This window comes from Augochlora pura, chromosome 1 (genome assembly GCF_028453695.1).
Source record: "Augochlora pura isolate Apur16 chromosome 1, APUR_v2.2.1, whole genome shotgun sequence".
Lineage (NCBI taxonomy): Eukaryota > Metazoa > Arthropoda > Insecta > Hymenoptera > Halictidae > Augochlora > Augochlora pura.
Window position 1 is genome coordinate 6,727,581 of NC_135772.1, and position 22,164 is coordinate 6,749,744.

The window sequence follows — 22,164 nt, forward strand, 5'->3', positions numbered from 1 at the left end:
ATTCTGCGGACCCATCGGGATCAAAACAGGCCGGATAAATCCAGATCCAACGGAGAGTCAAGACCTGGGCGCAATAAAATTTTTAAGTGGAACTTCATTTAACAACCGTCCAATTATTCTCGGTTTTGATTACTCGACATTCAATTATCCGCGATTTTGATTAACCGGCTCCTGTAACATTTATAATAACAAGTATCTACATATAAAGGTCGCATTACTTATGGATAATGCACTTTCGCATACAACGAACGAAAAATTGTGTCCAAACGAAATTGAAGTCATATTTTTACCTCGTTATACAGCTAATGGATCAAACTACCCTAGAGATATTGAAGAGAAATGATAAACGATTTTCAACGTTAAACGATTCCATTGAAATCAGTTAGCATACGAGAAGATATTTACATGAATGCCGATGTTTGTTACAAGATACAGTAGAGTACTATCAAAAAATCATGATGTAACTTATGAAAATATAAAATTTTGAATTCCTGAATATTAAATAAAATTTAACAATCGGCAGATGAAATAAACCAGGAAATGATATGACTTGTTCATACACTGTAAAAATGCGAAGCCTATTTATCAACCATAAATGAAGTAAAAGATTACAGGAACAAATAGAAAATGCGTGTCAGAGAATATGAGATTCTGGAAGAGTGCTTGCATTGCAACAAAGGGAAAACACGTGGATAAAAGAAGATTTTTATGAAATTTTCAGATATGAAAAAATCGTTGATACTGGCTTAATTTTGTGTTGAAAACCTTGTGTTATCGAATATTCTTAAATACTGAAACTCGAGTTCCTGTCGAAAAAATTAACATTCCTACCCATATTGATTGTATATTTTCTACTCTCCTCACTGAGTGTTATAAATCTCATTTATATCGCGATTCTTACACCAAATAATCGAAACCACGGATGAATGAAACTCCGGTTGATCAAAATCGAGGGTAAATGAAACTCCAGTTAATCAACAAGCGTAGATTAACAGACTCCGCTTAAACGAGGTGCCACTGCATGTGCGGAATAAAAGTGGCATAATCAATGAAACCGCATTAATCTATAAGATCCGAAAGGAACAAACGTCGATCAATACCAGAATAGGACATTATTTGAATGAAATCTTGTTCGAGTAATATTGCGAATAAATTCTTTAAATACAATTTATTCTAGGAATATTTCGAATAAATTCTACGAATACAATTCTTTAAAACATTTGTCGACTAAAACTTTATTTGAATAAATTCTTCGAAAAATGCTCAACCCTCACCAATAACAATTTAGAATAGAAAAAATGAACGCGCTGAGCGTTTTAATGTTCTTACAACTATTATGTAGAATCTTCTTGTTTCCATCACACTCGTTGCTAACAGAATCCTGCACACTTCTGTTCACAACCACTCCAGCATTCACTCATTTTCAGACGAACAAGCACCACGCGACGCGGACGAAATCGACCCTCAAGACGAAACGCGCACTAGCACGACCCGGCAACGACGACGACCAAAATACGGCTGGTCGTGGCCGTACATCGAACGACTAAAAGAGCTACTAGCCGTGCGGCCGGCTCTGTAATCTGGTGTGATTGGCCAAAATTGATTGATAATTGACAAAACGTGGCCGACGCGGAGTCGTACGGCCAACCATCGTAATGCGCGTTGCTTCATGCATGCTCTTGTATCAGTGGTGCACGATTAAATTTACTTTTAATCTCATACAGCATAATCATACAGCAAAAAGAAAAATGACAAACATACATCAGCGTGATAAACTAAATGCGTAAGGTAGAGAGGTAAGATAAAAAGTATTGAATCATCCTCTTTAAAACGGATTATTGTTAATTCACCGACAATTATTACGTCGACACCGAATTTCGTTATAATTTTCTTTTGTTACTTTCATTTCATGAAAAAAAAACAATACAAATGATATTGAAAATTATTTGTTGTATCTAAAATTGTATTTAATTCATATTATTAATAATAAATAAATACATAATACATTATAAATTGTATTAATTTTATTAACAGATACATACCGTCCCTTGCTCAGAAGAAATCCGTTGAGAAAAGTGTAGGACCGATTCCCACCAACCCACCCATGTTAACGCCTTGGCAGAAGTAGGGTAAACACGTTTCCCTAATTGTCAGAAATAATCCCTTCCTATTAGCCCTAATTTTTCACGAAATGAGGGATTCGAGTTCAACCGATTACGAACAAACAGCGTCTCCTGACTCCCGTCACCGTCTCGTCATTTTCGGTTAGAGGCACATCAGGCGCGTTTTGCCTGAGTTTTGTTTGGATACGTGCGTGTATTATTTATGCATCACGGGCGAACGGGACAAGTGACGGTAGTCAGGAGACGTAGAACAATTGAAACAAAATGAAACAGACGCAACAATTACAAGATGCAAAAGCGTTGACTTAACCTTAAGCATTAACTTCAGATTCTTTTGCTGAACACATGATTATTTGTAATTACTAATAACTAATTAACATCTTAATTGACTGTCCATTGCATTGTGCAGTAAACGTGCAGTACTATACCTATATTTTTTATATTTATGTTGTATCGTATAATGTTTTTAAACGGTTATCTTACACCTCTTAAATAAGTGTTCAATATTTATAAAGCATAAGTGAAAATAATCATGTTTTGGTCGTGCAGTATTACTTTCATATTCGCAGGCTTGTAATTCGAGTGTAGGAATTTTATAAATATATTACGCCAATAATTTGTTCGTTAGCTTATATTACATGCTTTTTGTTATTTTACTTTATCATTTTTTTGTTCTACCGAAAAATTTCTATTTTCGTGAATTGAATAAATAGAGATAAAATAGAGATACTGTAAGTCAGGGAAACTACTTTCGATTTAGAATTAAAGTACTTCGAATGCGAAGGGTTAATAGTCACCGTCCGAACGGTAACGCGTGACATTGGAAACTGTGATTCGAGAAAATACCGTCGAACGACGAGCAAGCACGAACCACATCGAAACCGCATTCCCTCGCGAACACCGAGAATGTCATAATGTGACGATTCATGGCGAGTCGCGAAAACACAGCATCGATACAGAAGTGGTGTTTACGTCACAAATAAACGGACCTGGCTTGTGACTCATTTCCTCTTTCCCCGTAACTGAATCACAGTATCACCTACAACGATTTACACACTATGCGGATACCTCGACTTGATGAATCCCCAGATAACCCTGTTTATCGCCTAAACATTCCCGCGATTTCTGAGTATCTCGCTGTTAGATTCTAAAGTAGTAGTACGCGAGTACGTATGTACTCGGATTTTATGAGCCGAACCGAACCCGGTTCGATTGCTCGAGCTAAGTTGACCGTTTTCAATGTTTCAAGTTACTAGAAATCAACGAACTGTTCGAAATAATGCGAGCTACTGAAAAGATCCGAACGATTCGAATACTCGGGCATTTGTATGATTTTAAGGTATTTGAAGACGCGTCTGACGTTTTTAAGGTTTCTTCTTTTCTTATTATTCCTAAACAACATATCCGACTGCTTTAAGCACAGTCTTTTCTTATTATTCAGGGATGTGCTGAAGATATTCCACTCCATTGAATCTTCCCGTAGTGCGATACTTTTACAATTAGACTGATTCAACCTTCAAAGATGATGCGACAATACAATTATCTTTTAATATTTCTAAGTGCTCCGTAATCAGATTCCGACTTAAGAATAGATACAATTACACTTTGGACTACGTTAATTTAATTTCTTGCACCGTTATTCGAGATCTAGGTGTCCATCTTTTCGACTAATTTATCTTTTACAATGCACATACAGAGTACGACAAGACTCGCGAACTCTTGCATTTATACAAATTCAAGTAGAGTACTCGAATAAGTCGAACACTTGTTTATTCTATTCGAAACTTGCTTCCACAAGGACAGATACCTGTCCCGGTAACGAACCAGTCCTGGATATCTTCGCCGTGTGTACATAGATAGGCGTAATCGGTACCGATGTATCAAAAAGTTGCATGACACGGATATCCCTTGTCGCGATTACTAATCGCAATCACGTAACGAACAGTCCATATTCGGAGATATCAATAATTATACTAGCCAGCTATGTCGAGTTGTATAACCAAGTGAGGCGCAGTGATAAGAGAAATTTTCTGGACACAAATCGATACCAAAGTGAATGTGAATTTTCTAAATTTCTTTGATTTGGTTAATACACGGATATATTAGCACGTATACAATTGTGTATGCAATACCCGTTAAAACCGATATTCCTACGTGGAATGGATTCAACTTCGACCAAATAATGAAGCGTGCGCACAGTGTGAATCAGTGCACAGTTCGAACATCGGTCGGAACCCAACCGTTCCCAGTAACGCGAACGAAATAGCATTACAATAGCACAGTACTAAAAATATTAATGAGCGGAGAAAGGTGGGAGGTTCGATTCAGCCTACCTGAACCCTCGCGCCGTAATTCACCACATTATTGTGGCCTCTCATTAATAACTTTAACATTAATTATCTCAAAAACTATAGGCTTTCTGTCCCCAAACCGAATATGATTAGATTCAGCTTTACAAGCTCTATCACTATACCAAATTTCATAAGCAAATGAATGTCAACCTTGGGAACCACCTCTCCTTACAAATCCAGATATTGTTCAAAAAGATACCTGATTTATCTTTTTACAGTTATTTAGTCAAAAAGACTAAAGTTTGTTGCAATTAAATTGTGTATTTTTAGTATTTCTAGCAATTTACTAAAACTGTTAAACGAAAAAATATATTTTTATCGAAATCCTGTTCCTTATAATGAACACTAAAACTATCAAACCAGGTAAAATTAATGGTGTCTGATTTTGTCTTTCACAATTACTAACATTGTAGAAGCATTTCTACAAGAAATTTTGCGATAAACTTTTTTATTCGATCATATATCATAATAGAAATCGTGTGAAGACTTTTATTTTGCAGTCTAATTATAACCCAATATGGAATGTGTTTCTGAAATTTTTAATGAGAAATGTGAATCGATGAATGCTTGATTGTACGATGTATTTCCTAGATACTCGAATTTCTTTAATTAGAACAAGTCCAGCATGTTCATCGACCATGAAATGATTATTCATTGGTCTGCAGCGTTTCTTGGTGCTAAAAACAATAATTCATCAAGTTAATACCTACACTTTGTTAAGTAACCCTGTCAATAACAGAACAAGTTTCCGCCTCATTATTCTATTTCCTCGTATACCAATACCGATCCGAACTTTTGTCTCCCTGTATTATCAATACACATTGTCAGCCATATTGATTCGTTTTCACAATATATGGGCACGACTTCCATAAAGCAACATTGTTTGAGAAATGGTTGAAACCGTCGAGGTCACGACCAATTACGCAGTAGGATAGAATAAATCGATGCTAATAATTCCTAACGCGGGGAATCGTATTAACCGTCGAAACAAATATACGTCGATCGTGTTTACGTAAACCCAAAGTTAGAATACTTGCTGCCAGAATGCAATCTTAATTTAACGCTCTGATGAAGCCACAAACATTTAATTAAAAATAATTCGGAATTTCCCAAGTTCTTTGTCTATCAAAAAATGTATGCATTCGTGGTACACGAAAATCTTGCAACATTCTAAATCATTATTTTACATAGATGATTTTTATAGGCGATATTTCAAAATTAAAACCCCTTTAATTCTAATGAAATAAGTAACTACTTATGATGACACGATTAGAAAGATATAATAACGTTTATAGAAATGGAAGACAGACGATTTGCAGCTACCTAAAATTTTATTAAATGAAAATATCTAAAAGTAATTTTTCTGCATTTCTGCAGTTTCATAACCAGGCTGCGGATCCTTATGCATTCATGATACACGCAAGGTTTTAAACTGCAAACGATCTGAAATATATTATTCTGAAAATGAAATGTATTATTATCCTACATGTATTCCAGGGCACTTCTAGTTGTCGTTAGTAATCTTTCCCCCTTCCTCTTATTTAAAAATTTTATTACAAAGAAGAACGTTATATCGAAAATATAAACGTTGACACCATATTAATCGCATCTTTCATATTATAAAAATCATTTTCGTTACAGAAACTAGATTAGAAATACCTGTTTTCAGCCATCACGGATCCTCAAGATAATAAATCAAATTCCAGAACCCCAAAACGGTGAAACTATGCGAGTAAAATCGCCAGCAAACGCTTGCAAAGTGTTCGCAATATTATTTTGCAAGCTAAACTCCGCTGCACTCGAAACGAGTTTCCCTGCGTCACTTATTTCCTGTGTTCTTAATTAACAAACAGACACTTTTTTGCATTCAATTGTCCTAGCTCGATGTAAATGCAGACATTTAACAGGAGCCAATGCACGCCCGATTCAACTTTCGTACTTTCAACCATTCGCGCTACTATCGTTCCTGCTGACTCAACACGCACTCGATTATGTGTATACAATTTTATTTTCGGCCGAAAGTGATACAGTCGGTGAAATATGATTTCCGATCGAGTGTAGCAGACATCACTACAACGCAACGGTTCGTTGTTATATACTCAGTGTCGTATTAATTCCTGCTAACGGCGACGAATAACGCGTGAACTTCAAGAAATAGTTCCCACAAACTACGAACTATGTCAACTGTAGCGACACATGTCGCCGATAACTTGCAACACGCCCGCATCCTTTGTCCACAAACGACATATACTTATTTCCATCCTTTTTTTACAATCATGGAAAACGCTTGCGGAGCACACACATGCTCGACCGTAAACAGAAAATAATTGCTCGCTTACGTAAGCCATAGTCGAGCAAACGTTTCCCACAAAAGCGTTTAGAAAAACTAACCGACACGTTCCTCAAACCGTTGTTTTACGACAAACAAAAAAAGGTCCCAAGAAGCCGATACCACTTATTTTATTTGTTGAGGAGATAAACGTCGCCACAGCTTATCTATTAAAAGACGTGGTCACCATAATTGTCCACCGACTTTTTATTGTACGTAGACTGAAGACATTTACGTAGAATTAGAAAAATTTTCTTGTATTATCTTTCCAATTCTTTTAATAACTTCACTGCTTTTAACTACGACCAACCATATTTTGCCACAAATACATAAAATTCTCAGTCTAATTATGACACTAACGTAATTGGAGTGCATGCAGTTTAATTCTGCGATGCGCACAAATTACAAAATTTTGTGCACCCTCGTTCTTGCTACAGCATCCCGAAATAATTGCATACACGAAACTTTTCTTCAGCCTGCTACTTGAAAGTATTTTTAAGATATAATTGTGGTATTTTTAGGAAATTATTACAATATTTTAGAAAAATATTAGTCTTTGTCATTCCAAAATCTGAAGAAGAAAGTGAGCATTTGCAGTAATTTTTGTGAGGAAACCTAGATAATCACAAATTATATTTTTATTAAGTTACTGTATGACGTACCTTTTCGTCGAAATATAGACAAAATTTCATAAAACATAATTATTAATTTTCTTTGGATGCTGAGTGACTCCGTATTTTCAACAATAATTTTATTGAAATTAATATAAAACAATAATTTTATTTCTTGAATTCGAAAATTTCTTGTAAGAACAATAAAACGAAAATACGTTAATTCCTACTAATATAAATTTTCGTGTACTTTATAAACGTCATAAATGCGTACATATTCAAAGATTTGTTAACAACATGCAGAAAATTAATTTGATTACGTTGTTATCCAGAGACTCCACCCTTGAATGTCGTTAATGCGAACCTAATTGTGAACAACTGACAACGTACAATGGCTTTGGAAACTACTTGAACACTGGACTTCTGATCGCATTCTATTATAAATCATTCAGAATTTACTGTGTATAATTTACCGTGTTGATTGACATTTGTCGCGCAATAGGGTCAACAATTAGCGCACCGTTAAGCACATTAAAATGCCGATTACCGAGACGTAATGAAACCACAAAGTCTTGTAACAGCATTCATAGTTATAAAATTATTTTCAAACACTAGAGCTCTGAAGTCATTATTTTATATTATTTAATAACAATAGCGAGAATATATTTATTGTGATTTCGTAATAATTTTGCTTGAAATGATTCTTCACAATCTTACTAATCCTATATTATAAAACTGTTTAGTCCGTGTCTTTTCAACAAGTCTTGTTCTGGTGTTAAATAACGACGTACACAAAACTAATTCGATTTTCCTCGCGTGAAGTAAAAACTTGTTCTAACAAAATTTGCTCTTTACAGTACTTATAATACGTATTAGTATAAAAATTGATTTTTCACTGCAGATGAAGAATTGTGTAATTAATGTTCGATTTACGCGGCAATTCAATTAAAGCAATAGTCAAATATGCACGACAAGAAGGTACCACATCATACAACTCTTTTCAACTTGTGAAGTAACACATTACATTGTCTTCGATGTTTACCGTATTTAGACCAAATTGCAAACTATTTTATTAGATGCTATTATATTTTATAACCAATCAGCTGTTGCAACCTCTTTGAAAAGTATGTTCTATAATGTGTAGCAAAAAGTAAGCGATGCAATGATGACTAATAGTACTTCGACAAATAATATTTCGTTTACACTATACACAGTTTTTTTTATAATAATTATGTCTATTTTTTATTTGTTCGTTTTATTTCGTCTTTGCTTCCAAACATTAAGAACATTTCAAAATTTATGAATATAATTTAGTTTTCACTAAAATTGCAATTTAAACATCATATCGTAACTACTTCTACGCATAACGAATATACTTGTTAAAAACAGCTGACTGGTTAACAGTATAGAACATATTATTTTACAATATTGTAGAATAATTGGCAATCTATGCGTTCAACAAATTACATACTCTTTTCAATTCTTTCTAACAACTTTCAATAATGTTCTAATTGTGAGATCTTGTTGGTAAGTCTAAAATTTGTATATTTTACAGTTTGCAATACTTATTCACAAACTTTGGTGTATTGAAACTTGCATTATCCAGTTGATAACAAACTTAAATTCGAAATTTTAAATGCATGTTTCTTGAACTATTCTTTAACCATTTAAAATTTTGTATCTGTATTTTCGAAATTCCTGATGTCAAACCAGATCATTATATATCTCCATGTCGACTTCAACATTTCAATATCCTCATTTCCTTTTTCAAATCGTGAAAATAGTGACCCAGTAAAATCAATCTTACACAAAATAATTCATAAAACACTTACAGCAAACGTATCAGTAAAACTTAGTGCTGATAGAGAAAAAAATTTTCAAAAATGCGCTACATTTTTTGTCACAACTGCTCTATTCTCGTTCCTCTGTGCAAATCAATTCAACTAGCGGACCAAAAAATACTTTTTCAAAATCGACAAGTAATATGAAAGATAGTATTCGTCAGCTGCGATCATAGTAGCTTTATATAAAATAGAAAAATAACAAGAGCAGACAGAAAGTTAGTCCGACGGGTTCCTTTACTTACGCGTCCAGCAAAATAACAGTTTGCACCGGCTTCATGTTCGCGCGCAACGTAAATATGTACTACGGGCCGCGGAGCTCGCGGTAAGTAGGCAAAGGAAAAGGAGGAAGACGGAAAAAGAAACCGAAGGCGCGAAGAGAAGAGGGAGCAAGAGAGACTGCGCTATGGTATGTGGCCGGTAAAGAGCGGAGCGACCATATTACTGAAAACTATAGTCGTCCTACATGCGCATCGATATGCACTTCGTTAGGCTCCCGACAAAGCGCAAAGCTCGAAGACTCGAGCAATTCCGAATTCCGATCAAGATTGAGAACTTCGTCGACGTTCAATCAGCTGGGTCGAGGGTGCTCCTCGAACCCAGACCCTCGACCGAGAACTACTGCCGATCTACGCGGAAAAATTCGACCGATTTCAAGGAGGAACGGGACGCGACTCAAGTGGCAGAATGAATCGGTTCGGAGCCGCGATCGTAATTACTCAATCACGTTTGGGCGTCGTGATTCGTCTCGCGTTGTTGGCGCCGTGCTCGACGCTCCCGACGCTCAACCACTGTGTATCAATGATGTCTATATTCGCATCGTTAACGACACCACCGATCGATCTCCGACGCAATCCAGATTCCAACGGTGAATATTCAACGCGTTCAGACGAGCAGTCCGATTCGAGCGGGTGCCTGCAAGGTCTCGCGAAAGGTACGACGTCAAGAACACTGGCCGGTTCCCGTAACTACGTCGGCAGAGCTCGGTCACGTTCGAAGGTGTCTGCATGATTTGCGTTACCGACGATTCTTGAAATACCCGGCACCCGGAAACACATATGCACGAAATTATTTCGACTTCTATCGAGAGACGTTGCAGAGTCTCGCTCACGCCAATTGTTGCGGAAGGTAGAATAGTAGAGCCGATTACTGTGGGGTTATCAACTATTGTTTGTCTCTTCGTTTTGTTTTCCGACATATTTATCTTTAAATTTATCAAATAAGATGTATTATATATTTTAGTCTTCCAGTTTGTTATTCTTCTATTTTATGTGCCTAAATAAAAATACATGCCTTATTTGATAAATGTAAAGCTAATTATAATCGAAAACAAAGCACGGTCACAGCAATTAATTACTCCACAGTAATCGGCTTTACTACCCTAGAGATTCGCATAAAAATAAGCTTCCTTTCTGTGATTGGAATTCGGGGCAATGTTAAGTGATTCTACAAGTTTCTGAAGCTCCTTCAGTTGTATTTCTATCACTAATGCTTTTGTAAATTGAAATCATGTATAAGAAACTAATGATAAGATATTGTCTTTTTTGGTTCACTGTTAGGTTGATCACAACTCATATCCCTACTGCTTCGCATATTTGTGGAAGCTAATCGTTTTTTACCAACATATCTAAATATCACTATCTTACACTTTTTATTTTTCACCTTTAAAGTTTCGTTTTAATCGGTGAGTACGAGCTCAGCAATGTTCTTTAGAAATCATACATGTCACTGGATTCGTTCCATCTTATCCGGTCTACATTGAATCATTGAATCACCGAGAGAAGACGAAAGGGATCACTATTTTATGTGAGTCGTATTCGAATATCCCGACAATGATCGAGTAGGAAGCTGGAGATGAGTGTGCAAGGTCTCGTGATAGGTGCGGTGCCGAAAATACACTTCGAAATCGTAACATAGGTAAGCGCTCGAGTCGAGCAGAGACGAATCGAGACGAGTCGAATAGACCGCGCTTGTTTTCAGCACGGTACGTTCGGTGCACGTGCACTCGACAAACCGCGAGAACGCGCGCACTCGGAAACACGCACAGGTGGTTCGGAGGAATCTCGATTGTACTCCGTCGCCCTTCGACAGGCGACCGCAAACGATCGATCACTTATTCCGAAGTACACGCGGTGCACCGATAATCGAGTTTCCATTCCTTCCCCGGCACGAACGTTTAAAAAATGATAATGCACTTAGCCCGAAATTAGTTCATCCGCGCACGGAGAACGTGTTTACAGAAAAAACGAAACACTTATATCACCATTCGTTTAAAGTTCCTACAACAGGAGTGAATTATCGCACTCGTACTCGTATTCAACTATGTCACGCTATCATAACGTTCGTAACAAATGATTAGATGTATTCATTTGCATATTTATATAAGTCCGTCAAAGAGGATAGACATATCTAAGCAGTTAAATGTTACTGACTTACTTGAAAGAACAAATTAGAAATCCTAGTTATAAACAGCCCCCTGAGAACGCGAGAGACACCCAGTTGGTGTCTTGTCCATAAAGACACTACGCGAAAGGTTCGTCGTGCCGCTGGAAACGAGAAACCCGATGGTAGGAGAGTTAGATGGGCGGAGTCATGCAGCTTGCATTAGGTTTTATGACTGCCAAGGCCATATACTTTCCATAAAATTGGCGACATAAACGTCTCAACACCGCGGCTCAATTAATAGAGAGGAACAAGCATCCAGTGATCGTCGGAACGACAAAGTTATCGTTTCGTTATGCCAACACAAACGACTCAAATTCTTTGAAAGCTCGTGAGTTATTAGTCAATTTATCTAACTTTTTTCCAGTTTGGAATAGAGCGAAACTCGGAATACAACAACACGTTAGTCATGGTCTCATTACGACTTTACCCAAATCTAAATGAAAAGAAGTAAGTATTTAGTAAACATTTTAATCTGATTTCCTGCGAGAAGACGCTAATTTTACGACGGTCAATGACCAATCTAGCTTTGGATAAGGAGTTTGCGATGGAAATTTGTAATTGCATGCATTGTAATATCATTATTGATAATAAATACACACACACAATGATGTGTAAAGATTATGATTTACCGCTTTGTCCGACTAATACACCCAGTAATTCGTAATATTATTAACGATATAGTCATCGTTTTACCAGTTAATCTTAGTAGTAAATAGTATAAGCAAAGTATTTGACATTGTTTATATTTAAAGAAATATTTTGGTTAAATATTAATTTGCGCACCATAGCGTTGAAAAAACGCTAGAGTTATGTCACTAAATATCACGAGCTCGTCAATGCAATTCCTGGAATTATCAGAATGCGTTAATAATCACAATTTAGTGAACTCTGATACTTGAATAGATTGCGACGATGAATAATCACATGCGTACACTTTTGACACACGTGACGTATAAAACGCTATATAATACAAACCTTATTAATATGGTGTATTTTACGATGCACTCAATATTATGAAAAAGTTCGAATGATAACATATAATACCAGTATTTCCTATTTAGGAAAGGAAAAAGCAGCCTCGAATTTTAAATTGTTCCAACCATGCAACAACAATGCTGCTCTTCTATTTAAAACATACAATTACTATAGCTATTTTAAAGTTCCGTAGAGGACACAAATAGATTGAACTGCGTATTCGAAATAAAATCGTGTCATGCAATTACAAATAAATATTAAACGACTGGATCCTATTCAGCCATCCTTGTGACACGGTTGTTTACAATCTGATTGTAGGGAGCTTTACGGCAACACGCCAACGGAAGAATATTATAATAAGGAAAAACGAAAGGTAGAAGCAACAATATCGATACCTCTAGATCAAATATCCACCATACCTTGTTAAAGCACTGGGCAATTCGACCTTGACAGGCAATCTTAACTTGTGCATTTTACTTTACTACATACACGCACTACTGTATCTTTTTAGTCTCTCACTACTCGGTATGTGCTAGAGAAGCGTGCGATTTACGACAAACGATTGTAACAGAAACATAACCAATAAATGTAGAGGGCCCGATTTGCGGACCCATTCGGGACAATGCGTTCCACGAGTGTGCAACAGGAAGGCAAAAGAAACACATTTAACAAACAACACATAAACTAACCAATACTTCAAAGGGGGAAGAGTTCTAGTGAATGACTTTTACATGGACACTTGGATGGCTAACGACTTCTTTATGGCTCGCAATCTTTCAGGGATGCAGGCTAGAGTTACGACGCAACTCATATCCGCGTGTTCACACTATCGTTTTCGATTCCGACGAATGTTTAATGTTTGTTCATCGCACTTGCTATCCGCACTCACATCGCGTACTCCACGAACAATTCACTGTATGCCGTATAGTTCCCGAAAGTTGTCACTTTAGTTGACATGAAAATAAAAAAAAGAAGAAAGAAGATGGCGTCAGCCGGACAGTCCCGAACGGGAAGACCGATAGGGACAGGTCGAGAAACTCGAAGCGTTCTGAACCATCGTCGCATTTTCTTCTCGCACAGTCCATCCGATTCTTTTAAAGCGTCACGCGCATAGTGGCGATCGTTGAAGTTAAACAGAATTTATTACCGACAGTTGTTACAAAGCAACGTATCGACATCTACATTTCTGGCGGTAAATTCAATTTAACGTTCTGTCAAAATTCATCGAAGCACATTTCTTAATGGAAAGAAAATACGTTCGATAAACTATTATTACACTATATAAACAAACCATTAACTACAATAAGAACCATACTATTTCATAGTAAATGTGTTCAACAATTTTTAAGCTAGTAATTTACAAATTGGAGCTCCACAAATAAAGTAATCATTCAATCAATTAAATGGGCATTTTCGAATTGTGTGATAAACTATTGAAATAAGGACATGATACGATTATGTTGTAACTGATCCAACTTTGCCGGATATGATAAACGTCCACATGGAATATCGGCAAGCAAGCTTAACATTAACAGACAAGTGTTGAAAGCAGAAGCAGCTTGGTGAGAATGTTACTAGCTTACCTAAAGTACGCTAGCCTCCAACAGTAATCCGTTTTGATTACGAGCAGCTGTAAGTTCATCATATACGCGAACGTAGCTCAAAGACATGTAAGATCGTCAGATACGTCGGCCGGTGTTTGCTCCAACACCAATGAAACAAATTTCTTCACCTTCGATGGTTTTTTGCGTATATTTCCACTATTCGGGGCGCGACTCGTGGACGACCTAATTCACGGTTATCGATCAATCGAAAGTAAAGCGTGCTCGTGCACTCAAAAGTGGTCGCACGAATAACAACGGTATCTCAACACACAGTGAAAACATTCGTGGATACCTTTTATTTCTTGTTTTTTCTCTAGCAATTTTCCTCCCCCTTGGAGACCTTCAAAGCCGCACGATATTCGAAATATTAATCACGATACATTCAGAGTGCACCAGGATATATCGCGACGGATTCAGTCACGTATTACTGCGACGTTCCCTTGTCAAATATCTTCACGGTCTCATGATCGCTTTACTTTCCGGAAGAAGTGGTCCGCCAACAGATGCCACGGTCACATCTCGTCTCGTCACAATGAAACTCGAGCTGCGACCGAAAAGGCACCGGAGCCTCCACAGAGTCTCCGCTGGAAAGCTCACAAGCGCCGCACAGGGGTCGTTCCGAAAAGCGCAAGCGCTTCTTCATAGATCGCGCTTTTCTCATGGACGAATCTGGTGAGCCGATGGTAACCAATGACGTCATTGCGGAAGGGAAATTCATTCACGAATGTTCGACACTGTCGCGTTCCTAAGGCCAAGGACCTTCCCTTGGAAACTACAGATGTACAAGTATTACAGCTTATTATCAGTCTATGCTTTTCAGATTTTGCCAATTTGCTGCATAAATATTAAACAGTTAGAATACTGTAAACAAACACGATCTATATTACACTCTGATGCAAATGATTAAAAAGGTAAATGTACGATTAATGAAAATTTTAGTAATTTATTTAAGTATAACGCAATTTTTAGATAATGCTTGCTAAACTAAAAAAAAGCGTGTTATTCCTTACCCTACGATGTTTCTTTTTATACAGAAAAGTGTTCCTTCGAGGTACTTAATCTAAAAGGGAATTTCGTTTTCCCTTAGATAACAATTTGTAGCGTTCAATTTCTGCATTTTTCATAAAAAAATAAAAGCAAATGGAATTATCTTTCCTTTTAATAGTAAGTTTTACCTCATATTGATCATCTTTATTAGCTACTTAATTTATTGATGAAGATCGGGGTAGTTTCATGCTTTGTTTTGAAATATTACTCAAATCGTTTTAATTCTATTTATTTAAAATTACATTTTTTATTTTTGGTGAACATGTTTTAAACCGTATTGTATTTTTTAGTAATATTGGCCACTGTTTATGTTTTGTGAAAATAATTAAATAATATTAAAAATTGTAACATCTATGCCAACGTAATATTGTTACAAAGAAAACGTTGATGGATCAAGTTTAATACGATTTAACATAGAAAGGCAAATAGGCAAGCACTTCAGTATATTTTTGTCTATTCACATACTTAGATGAATTCAATTACATATGTGGTTTGTTTATAATAAGGTGTCCAAGTTTTTCTCGCCAAATGGTGCCAACGTATTTTATAAATAAAAGTGACATGGAAATGTCATACACACATAGGTTTGTAAACGTTTTCACTAAAAATTTCGTATCTACAAAAGATAGAAAACAATTAATGAGAGTACCAGTGTCTTCTTTTAAATGCTTAATACAAATAGCTTGGAAATATTTATTTCAATCGAATTTCAAAATGTTATCTATGTTAAGAGTACACGATTAACATTTATTATGTCATTTTCATTTTAAATTCATTGATTTTAATAATATTTAAAATTGGTTTATAATAGATTAAAGAAAAAATGATAATTCACTACATAATATATATGTATAACATGTATGTGTGTATAGACGTACACAGTTCAAAAAAAGGAACCAATCGTAAAGCTTCTTTTATATGACACAGATGTCCATGAATGTCTCCCTTCAATTTTTCACTCTAACCTGCGAATCAGCAACATAATAACAATCAAAAGAGTATTGTTAAAAGCTGCATAATAGTCATTCTTATCGGTGATAGTTATATAGTTAAATATATAATGGTAAGTTTCGAATAATATTGCATTATTTTTCATAATATTGCTTCCATTTACTTCTCTATCACATAACCTCATCTTTAAAGAACATTTTCATCGTAGGATGTATTCCTTATGATTCGACGAAAAAATATGACTATATTTACTAATGCTACGGAACATACTTCAGTTAAGGAAGTTAAAAATATGATTGAAGGTAAAAAATGCATAATGTATATATCTAGGAATTAAAGAAACTAAATGTGACAATCGTTTCAAATAAACATTACTATTAAATCAATAGCTGTTTCCTTCTTGATTAATAAGTATTTATTAATTATATTATACAAACTAAACATGTAAAATAGATGTTGCGATGATTAACTGATTAATTATTATTATTTTGTAGGTATAATAAAAGTACCACCCGCAAATCAAAAGTTGTACAAGGATAATACAGTAATGTTAGATTATCAAAGTTTATCAGCATATGGAATAACATCTGTGTCAACAAAACCCCAATGTCCTGCATTAATAGGATTAGCCATATGTGAAGAAAATGGTCAATTTGAACCCTTATCGATTACTCCTTACTCAATACCACCTGACCTACCAGATGTGATGAAGTCTCAAGAAAACAGTGACTTTGATCATATGCCTAGTCTCATTCCTAAGCATTGAGTCAGTTGACGATAAAGTGTTGAATTCATTATAATATTATGATTGTCAAATATTAAAAAAAAAGCTTAAGTAAGCACTATGCAAATCTTATAACATATTAATATAAATTTATTATAACTTAGTTTCATAGTCTTTTAAGATGTTTTTGTTTATTTACCTCAAATATTTTCAGTATATGTTATTTACTATAAATTTCCATAATTTTTCAATGCAATATAAAATAAAAGATAATTTTTAAAATTTTACAAAGTATCAATGAGAATGATATTTATTATTTTATTCGTGTAATGAAAATACACTGATTATAAAAGCATTTAATATTAGTTTCTACAGTTGTTTCCGTTTTATAATCCATTTAAGAAACAATCATTTTGAGTATGAAGTTTAACATTTCTATTTATTACATTTTATAAATGAAAAATGTGATTAATACATCTGTCATACAGAATTATAAATACAAAATTGATACAGCACGTATAAAATATGTTTTAAAAAATATTGCAGTTTAAAAAATTGATAAGATATTGTAATGAATAAATTGGATTTAAATTATAGATAATCCGAACTGAAAACAGTTTACAGAATCGAAGTATTTACATAGTACTATACAATAATATACATATATACCGATTTATGTATATTAAAACACAATGGTATAGAATTCATTAAGTGGATCTTCTACTGTAAAACATGATCTTCTTTGTTCCCCTGGTATTTTTTTGTATGAAGAAATAACGCAACTTCTTACTTACTCCGAAAATAGGTGTCAGAAGGATTAAAAGATATTGGTAACTAAAAAAATGGCAGCATTTTGAAGTTAAAACATCGATTTCTTTATTGTTTTATCTTTAGAAGACTGAAAAGAAATAAAACGAGTCGAATTTTAAACGAATGAATTAAAAAGAAGTTGTTTTGAGAAAGACACGTTTAAAGTTTTCCTGTATTTTCTCACCAAAATCATATAGCTAAGCTGCAAGATCAGGATTCTTGTTCAAATTTGCAGATTCTGTTACCCAGTGCTCGTGAAATTTTTACGTTGTCTCCTCTAATTTTTCATTTTCTGACACAATGGTATACTAATTGCTCCTTGATTTTCTTTGCTTCTGTCAGTTTGCTTAGATTTGAATATGTTTCCTACAAAGGCTCACTATACTCCACGTTGCAACCGCAAATCTTGACAAAGAGAGGGTCCTACAAAGCGGTAGAGAGATCTACTTGTAGTAACAGCGCAGTTAAGGATCGAACCGTTCAAACATGTATAACGTTACTCAGCAATATGTATAATTTCGATAATTTTAGGAGTTCGGTGATATACTTTTGCATATATATTTTGTAAGTCTATATCCTTTAAGAAAATACAAAAAACATCGAATATTCTTAGTAGTTTACAGTAGAAGATCCTCTTAAATGTAGTTTAATATCATCGGCATTCTAATGATATTTTAAATGTATAATGTCAATAACGTATGTTTTTCTGCAATATTAGATTATATAATAATAATAATTCTACAAATTATGCTGAATTACAGTGTACAAACCAATATTGGTAATATTTACTTAAGCATTCAATATCTAATACATTTTCATGAGAACATGCATGATCTGAATAACTATAATGTAACTAATTTAAGTAAGTAGTGTACACCACTTTATTGGACAACATAAGGCATGATTTACTACATTTTAATTTAACTTAGTTTTAAAAACTTAATTCTCCAAAAATAGTGTAAGATAGTAGTTTTTAGCTTGATTGCTATGTAAAAGTCTAAATATAAACATTTAATGATTTTTCTAGCGCATATTCTATGGTATTTGTATTTGACTATCTAGTATAAATAAATTTACTAATATTATGAATCTATAATATTAATATTGTTTAATAGTAATTATAAACATTTCACAATCCACATAAATGTTAACTTCTATTAGTCAGTGGATGATAAAGCAGATGATACATTTTGTACTGTATATGTGGGTTAAAGGTGATTGACTAGATACAAAGAAAGGAAAAATAAATAATAAAATTTATTTTTAAATAACTCAGTTTATGACAAAATTAATTTTCAAAATTAATTTTGTATATATGTATATATCTTGATAGTTATTAAATATTAAAATACAGATCAACAATGAATTAACTCAGCTATGAAACCAGACTATATATATATAACACAAATGCAACTATAAAAAGAATTACAACTAAAAAGACTTATTTTTCTTTCGTTCAGATTTCTTTTCATAATTTCAGCTTCTTTTAATAATTGAAAGGCACGTTAGTATTAGCGTGTAATGAAAAGTACATTGACTTTTAGCTATTTTAAACATCATTGGGTTTTGTATTTATACTATGATCTATTTAAAAGAAATAATAAATACACTGAGTTAACTACACAATATTACTACAACATTATTCTGTATTGTACCAATTTTTGTACACACCATAGTAATATTAACAATTATTTTTAGTTTTATTCGCTAACATTTCCATAATAAAATCTTTATAAAAGTCTTTTTTACTTGGTATATAGTGGCCACCTTCATGTTTTACTATTTTCTTATTTATAAATAATTCACTAACTTTCTCTGCCATTTCTGTAAAACAGTAACATTGTTATTTTTACCACAGTATTTTAATAATATATTACTACTATTTCCTTCAATAAATTATGGAAGATTAACCTGTTGGTATAATTTGATCCGTATCTCCATATATATGTAATGAGGGTATATTTATTTTGTCATCGTAATATATTGCATGAGGTGCACATAGTGACTTAAATCCTGATATAATAATTGCAAAATTAAATTGAAATTCCAGTACTGAAAAATAAATAATTTTTATTTGAATTTCTTTACATAGTTTATACTTGTCATAATATTTGCTTACATTTTTTCTGTTGCATACAACAAAGTATAGTAGCAAATGCTCCTCCTTGTGAGAATCCCAAAATACCATCAAATGGCCCAGACTTTTGAAATTCTTTTTTTATTAACTCTATACTATCTTCAAAACCTACACATAATGGACTTGGTGTAATTGCTTTAAATATATGATCTTCTGTATTAAACCACCATCCATACCCTAAAACAAGTAACATAAAGTGCTGTTTAATATTTATTCACTCATAGTTTTATACAAAGTAGTTATATAAAACCTTATATTATAAATTTTTATTTTGTAAAAATTAAATTTTCTAAATTACGTACCTTCTCCTGATTCATCAATGCCAAAATTACTTTTCATTGAAACATTATGTGGAGCTCGTAGAAACGTAAACTCCACTTCTTTTTTGAAGCCTTTCCTCAAAGATCCTAATTTCGTATAAAAAATAGAATCTGATTGAGCATATCCATGAATAGCAATTATCTAAAATATGTATTTCATGAAAGTACTATTCATTTAAATTTAAACTTAAATAGAATTTTTAATAATTGCTCACTCGTAATTTTGTATTTGCCATATTTGAGGGATGTTGAAATTATTTAAAATAACCAATTCAACTATTATTGTATTCGGTCAAAGTTATGAGAATAACTTCATCATATACCTGCACATCTCCAGGTTGCAACACGATTCGTTAGCGAGGGTCAGTATGCAAGTTTTCATAGTTCTGATTGGTTTGCGATTTACTGGTAAGGCAGTGCTGCCTTCACAATCAAAAAGAAAAAGGGAATAGCACAAAATAAGCACAACTACATGTGGAATAAGTCACGTCGACGAACGATGTAGCTTGTTTCATTCTACCGTGCTCGCGGTCTTACTCTTTCGCACATCTATTCGATTAGTGCGACATCAGAGACATGCGGAGCGAAATTTGAATTTTAAAGAAACTTCACATAATAAAATCTGTTACCTTATAGCCCCCTGGGCCCTCTGAGGGCCCAAAGTTTATGGCCCGGTAATAATGATAAAACGCTTAAGATGAGCCCTACGCCTCGAGACCGGCCGAAATTACTATTTTCCGAAAGCGCGGGTGACAGGCCCACACCGTAGCCAATTTCGACCGTCCCGAGCGCGCGGTCACCGCCATAAACCGACGAGCAGGCCTCGACACAATCAATCGAAAGAAAGTTATTCAATATACTGATATCGGGCAATCCTTTGGTCACTGTATTCGGTAAAAGGTTCTATAAGTTCTAAAGAAAATCATTTCTTTAAATATTGACTCACTACTTGATATCAAAAGTAAGCTGCGTTATAATCCTGGAACAGGAAGAAATCCCGACGACGAAACTCGACCCGTTGCCTCTCCATCTCTGCACCGTACACATGATTGCATAAAACAGTAGCCATCTACACTCGCTAACAATTAAGTACACATGATCGATTAGGCAAATGACCGATTGACTAAATAACTAAATAATCAAATGATCAAGTATGTAAATAATCTATTATCAAAATGATCGGATAACCAAATGGCCGAATAGCAAAATGACCGAATTAATAAAATAATTGATTAGAAAAATGACCAAATAATCAACTGATCGATGGGCAAATGACCGAATAATCGAAACTCCTAGTGATTAAATGTACCGATTAAATATTGCAAGGGAATAGTATCTCAATTTAGAGTAATTGACAGAAAATATCCGAAACATAACCGTCGCTTCAGAATGCAGCCAAGTAAATTCAGAAAAGTCAAATTGATGGTTGCGGATTATCTCCGCACCGAGTTAATTAAAAATCTCTTAAATACGCAAATTCATTAGTGCGTATATGAAATTAAAATTCTTTCATTAATAAATTTCTTATTTCTGCTTCCTTAATATTTATAACTATAAAAATAATCGTAGATAGTTAATGTTTTCTATTTTTCGAGCATTGAATTTTTTTGGTACATCCCCTGAATTATGCCATGAGATTGAAAACTAACCTGTGCAAAAGCTGAAATTAATCGGCAAGGGCAAAAAGTGCCGCATCGAAGTTGAAAATTTGTTAATTTTTGTAATTCATTTTTCGCCACTATAATCTATCACCATGATACATTTTCAAGAAACATATTTACCTCGAAGTAAATTGAACAACTTTCACTAATACACTGGACGCAATAGATTTAACTTATTTGAAAGTTGAAGCTCCTTTACAAATAGAATTTTACAATGCTTGCCTCAGATGGCGCG

General features: G+C 34.3%; 3 protein-coding genes across 16 annotated transcripts in view; 1 reads left to right on the top strand and 2 right to left on the bottom strand.

Moving 5' to 3' along the window:
* Window positions 1-14,836, bottom strand: part of LOC144475406 (phosphatidylcholine:ceramide cholinephosphotransferase 2) — a 46,163-nt gene extending 31,327 nt beyond the window's left edge. For 2 of the 12 annotated variants that reach the window (XM_078191707.1, XM_078191625.1), the window contains exon 1: window positions 13,407-13,756. In XM_078191707.1, coding sequence (XP_078047833.1) covers window positions 13,407-13,486 — 80 coding nt within the window. In that variant the 5' untranslated portion in view covers window positions 13,487-13,756. Of the gene's footprint in view, window positions 1-1,329; window positions 1,601-2,042; window positions 2,144-6,133; window positions 6,709-9,500; window positions 10,095-11,691; window positions 11,788-13,094; window positions 13,757-14,258; window positions 14,463-14,571 lie in introns of those variants that run through there. The other 10 variants (XM_078192140.1, XM_078191456.1, XM_078191789.1 and 7 more) reach the window with 9 other exon arrangements.
* A 1,414-nt stretch (window positions 14,837-16,250) lies between these two features.
* Window positions 16,251-18,907, top strand: Elob (transcription elongation factor elongin B). Of its 2 annotated transcripts, none has more exons than XM_078179286.1 (3): window positions 16,251-16,389; window positions 16,470-16,579; window positions 16,772-18,907. In XM_078179286.1, exons 2-3 carry the CDS (start codon window positions 16,498-16,500, stop codon window positions 17,041-17,043), a joined length of 354 nt encoding a protein of 117 aa, XP_078035412.1. In that variant the 5' UTR covers window positions 16,251-16,389; window positions 16,470-16,497; the 3' UTR covers window positions 17,044-18,907. The 2 variants fall into 2 exon arrangements, with proteins under 2 accessions (XP_078035412.1, XP_078035403.1); XM_078179277.1 differs by having other exon boundaries at window positions 16,486-16,579.
* Window positions 18,908-19,020: 113 nt separating this feature from the next.
* On the bottom strand, window positions 19,021-22,065 carry LOC144469233 (esterase AGAP003155). Of its 2 annotated transcripts, XM_078179264.1 has the most exons (6): window positions 22,050-22,065; window positions 20,484-20,691; window positions 20,251-20,410; window positions 19,931-20,125; window positions 19,723-19,863; window positions 19,021-19,635 (listed from the first exon to the last, which is right to left on the bottom strand). In XM_078179264.1, exons 2-6 carry the CDS (start codon window positions 20,502-20,504, stop codon window positions 19,493-19,495), a joined length of 660 nt encoding a protein of 219 aa, XP_078035390.1. In that variant the 5' UTR covers window positions 20,505-20,691; window positions 22,050-22,065; the 3' UTR covers window positions 19,021-19,492. The 2 variants fall into 2 exon arrangements, with proteins under 2 accessions (XP_078035390.1, XP_078035383.1); XM_078179257.1 differs by lacking the exon at window positions 22,050-22,065 and having other exon boundaries at window positions 20,484-20,823.
* Between the last annotated feature and the right edge of the window lie 99 nt (window positions 22,066-22,164).

What these genes read in the sequence shown, in the direction of transcription:
- LOC144469233 (XM_078179264.1), bottom strand. Translation starts at nt 20,504, where the DNA reads ATGGCAAATACAAAATTACGA. An exon ending in CATTGATGAATCAGGAGAAG is followed by an intron (nt 20,126 to 20,250) that starts GTACGTAATTTA and finishes TACTTGTTTTAG; the next exon opens with GGTATGGATGGTGGTTTAAT. An exon ending in TTGTATGCAACAGAAAAAAT is followed by an intron (nt 19,864 to 19,930) that starts GTAAGCAAATAT and finishes TTTATTTTTCAG; the next exon opens with TACTGGAATTTCAATTTAAT.
- Elob (XM_078179277.1), top strand. An exon ending in AGTTAAAAATATGATTGAAG is followed by an intron (nt 16,580 to 16,771) that starts GTAAAAAATGCA and finishes ATTATTTTGTAG; the next exon opens with GTATAATAAAAGTACCACCC.